This window comes from Pyxicephalus adspersus, chromosome 1 (genome assembly GCF_032062135.1).
Source record: "Pyxicephalus adspersus chromosome 1, UCB_Pads_2.0, whole genome shotgun sequence".
Lineage (NCBI taxonomy): Eukaryota > Metazoa > Chordata > Amphibia > Anura > Pyxicephalidae > Pyxicephalus > Pyxicephalus adspersus.
The window spans coordinates 144,079,896-144,082,738 of NC_092858.1; the positions used below are offsets into that span (position 1 = coordinate 144,079,896).

At 36.5% G+C, this 2,843-nt stretch overlaps 1 protein-coding gene across 1 annotated transcript in view; it reads left to right on the forward strand.

Annotated features, from left to right (window-relative positions):
* RAP1GAP2 (RAP1 GTPase activating protein 2) overlaps positions 1-2,843 on the forward strand; it is a gene marked incomplete in the record, with an annotated part of 332,769 nt that overhangs the window by 290,944 nt on the left and 38,982 nt on the right. Inside the window, 1 exon segment of the mRNA XM_072429866.1 lies at positions 788-917. Coding sequence (XP_072285967.1) covers positions 788-917 — 130 coding nt within the window.

A 2,843-nucleotide genomic window follows, 5' to 3' on the forward strand; every position in this document is an offset into this window, starting at 1 on the left:
TTTTTTTTCTCAAGGATTTTCTGTGGATAGAATTGATTGCCCATTCTCTGTGCTCCTTTTGTCCTTTTGAAAGGGAAGTTGCAGTGTATGCAGCAATCACAAACTTTGACATTACCAGCTATTGTCATATTCTAAGATTTTCTCTTGTTTGCTTTAATTGCTGTGATGTGATCTATTGTATATTATATTGTAGTTACACCACCACAAACTGCTAATGTTTGGCCTTTGAAACAGTTGTAATAGAAATGACTGATGCTTTATGTATCCATGACATAATGGACAGTAGAGCCTACATTTCACTGTTAGATATGAAGCAATAGCTCTAGTATGATAACTAATGACAAACAAAGAGTGCATAAATAGTTCAGTGGCTAACACTCTTACCTTTGCAGCTCTAGTTCCCTGGTTTGAATCTCAGCCAGGACAATATCTGCAAAGAGTTTGTGTGCATTTCCTACTATACTCCAGTTTCCCCCCACATCCTGAAAACATGCAGCTTGGTTCATTGGTTTCCCCTAAAATTTGGCCTTAGATTGTGTTAAGGACATATGACTATGGTAGGAACATTAGATTGTAACGTTCTTTGAGAGACAGTTCATGATATGACTATGGACTTTGTAACGTGCTACGTAATATGTTGGTGCAATATACATACATACATATAAAGTATATAAAAATAAAAGTATTTTGCTGATTAGACTTAAGTAAATAATAAAATGGAGTTTTTGTTATGGGTCACTTCACTTTTCCATTTTCAATTAGTAAGACATTTATCCTTACTTTATAGGTTTCGAGGAGGATTGGATGTGGCACATGGGCAGACGGGGACAGAGTCCATATACACCGTGTTTAGAGAAAAGGAGATCATGTTTCATGTATCCACAAAGTTACCATTCACAGAAGGAGATACTCAGCAGGTACAAAGATTATGCATTCTCAGTGGACACACAAAATGTTTTAAATTAAACTGCAAAATGTGTTGCCCTGTGAGTCCTTTACATAGTTGTAAGCTGTATATACCCTAAAGGTTTCCATGGACTTCATCACATGGATCAATGTCCTTAATAATCAGGCTTTTCCCAAGGTTTGGGATGTCCCTCCTTTTTTGCTTGATGTTACATTTTTGTGTAAAGTGTAAATGCATCAAAAAGCAAGAGTGTTGGTGGTAGGTTAAAAGTAAAAAGTGACATCCAACAAAGACATTTCGCCTCTAGATTGTCACTAGACAATTAACTAAATCATCCAGTCAACTGATAACTAAATGTAGTTTGCATGCATGTTTTAGACCAGGGAATTGAGGGAGTGCATGGAATGTTGGAAGTACATGAATGTATACACTAGTTTGCATACACTATCTGTATGTAGTTTGCATTTTCGCCCAATGGATTTCCCCTGGGTGCTCTGGTTTTCTCCCACATTCCAAAAACATACAAATGGATTAATTGTCTTCCGCCCCTAAAATTTGGCCCCAGACTGTCTTAATGACATTCGACTAAGGTACGGACATTAGACTGTGCGCTTCTTGGAAAGACAATTAGTGTCATGACTATGAATTCAATAAAGTGCTGCATAAGCTAGTTGGGACTTTTTAAGTTAAAGATAATGATACTATACTAAAAGGAAAAGAAAACAAAAAAAACATGTGTTTGTAATCAGGGCTGCCAACAAATATTTCTGGGACCCAAACAAAGTGGACTTCCTGGTCCGCTCTTCCCCACATCCTAAAGTTTCAACATTGCAAAAGTCAAGCTCTTTTGATTGGGGCCTGACACAGAAGTTCCCCTTAAACTGTCCCCCTCCCCACCACCAACACCCTCGAGGCGCCCTGTATGTAGGAATCACAGTTTTATTTAGGAAGATATTTTCTTGAGTCTTGAGTCAGGAAAAAGGTTTGTTTTAGAAGTGGTAAAAATACAGTAGTACAATAAAGACAATAGTGGGACCTGTTATTCCCCTAAATTTTAGGGCATGTGTCATGTTGGCTTCTTTAAACATGTTCATGCAGTGACACATAACACATAACATAATGATTGGAAATTGTCTTTAGTTTAGCAAATAAATTAGCTGGCAAGCCTTTATCTATGTTAGTTTGTACCAGGACCTTATTTATGAATAGTTTATGTCAACACAAAGAATGGATGCTTCAAGTATAGGCACAAGTTCAAGACATAAGCAGCATAATATTTTTTTCGTGTGGGAGTAGTTGTTTGGTTGATGTGTTTGCTAAAGGCAAGTCTGGTTTATAGTGTTATATATTTTATACCTGGTTAGTGATAAAACCCATATGTAAGGCTACTATTGCATAAATAAACCTAACTCAGTATTGAGTTGTTGGTAGTCAGTAGCTTAGGATTTACAGATTTAAAGGTATTTGAACTATTTTTTTTTAATCAAAACTCCTTCACTTACATTAACCTGATTTATTAAAGCTCTTTAAGAGTGGAAAATATAGACTATCATGGGAGAACCTGGGTGATCCAGAAAACCTATAATACATTTCTTAAAATCATTTGCTATTAGTTGCCAAATGTTTTCAACCCTGGACCATATCCATTCCAAGTTTGCTTGATCATCTATGGTAGTCTGTCTTCTCCGGAGTTGGAGAGTTTTAATACATCAGGCCCATTGTATTCACATGCATGGTGCATTATGGGGAGTGTAAAGAAAGAATTTTTTTTTTACATGATCTGTAGACAGATTGCGGCTCCTATAATTTGATTTTTAGACAGATTCTAATTTTAGTTATTGTTTAATGCAGACAAGTGGAATCACCTATCAGGTCCATGTAGCTCTAAAGCAGCAAGACCTTGAGTAATCCAGCAGTAAAAGAGAAAGATGTGTCC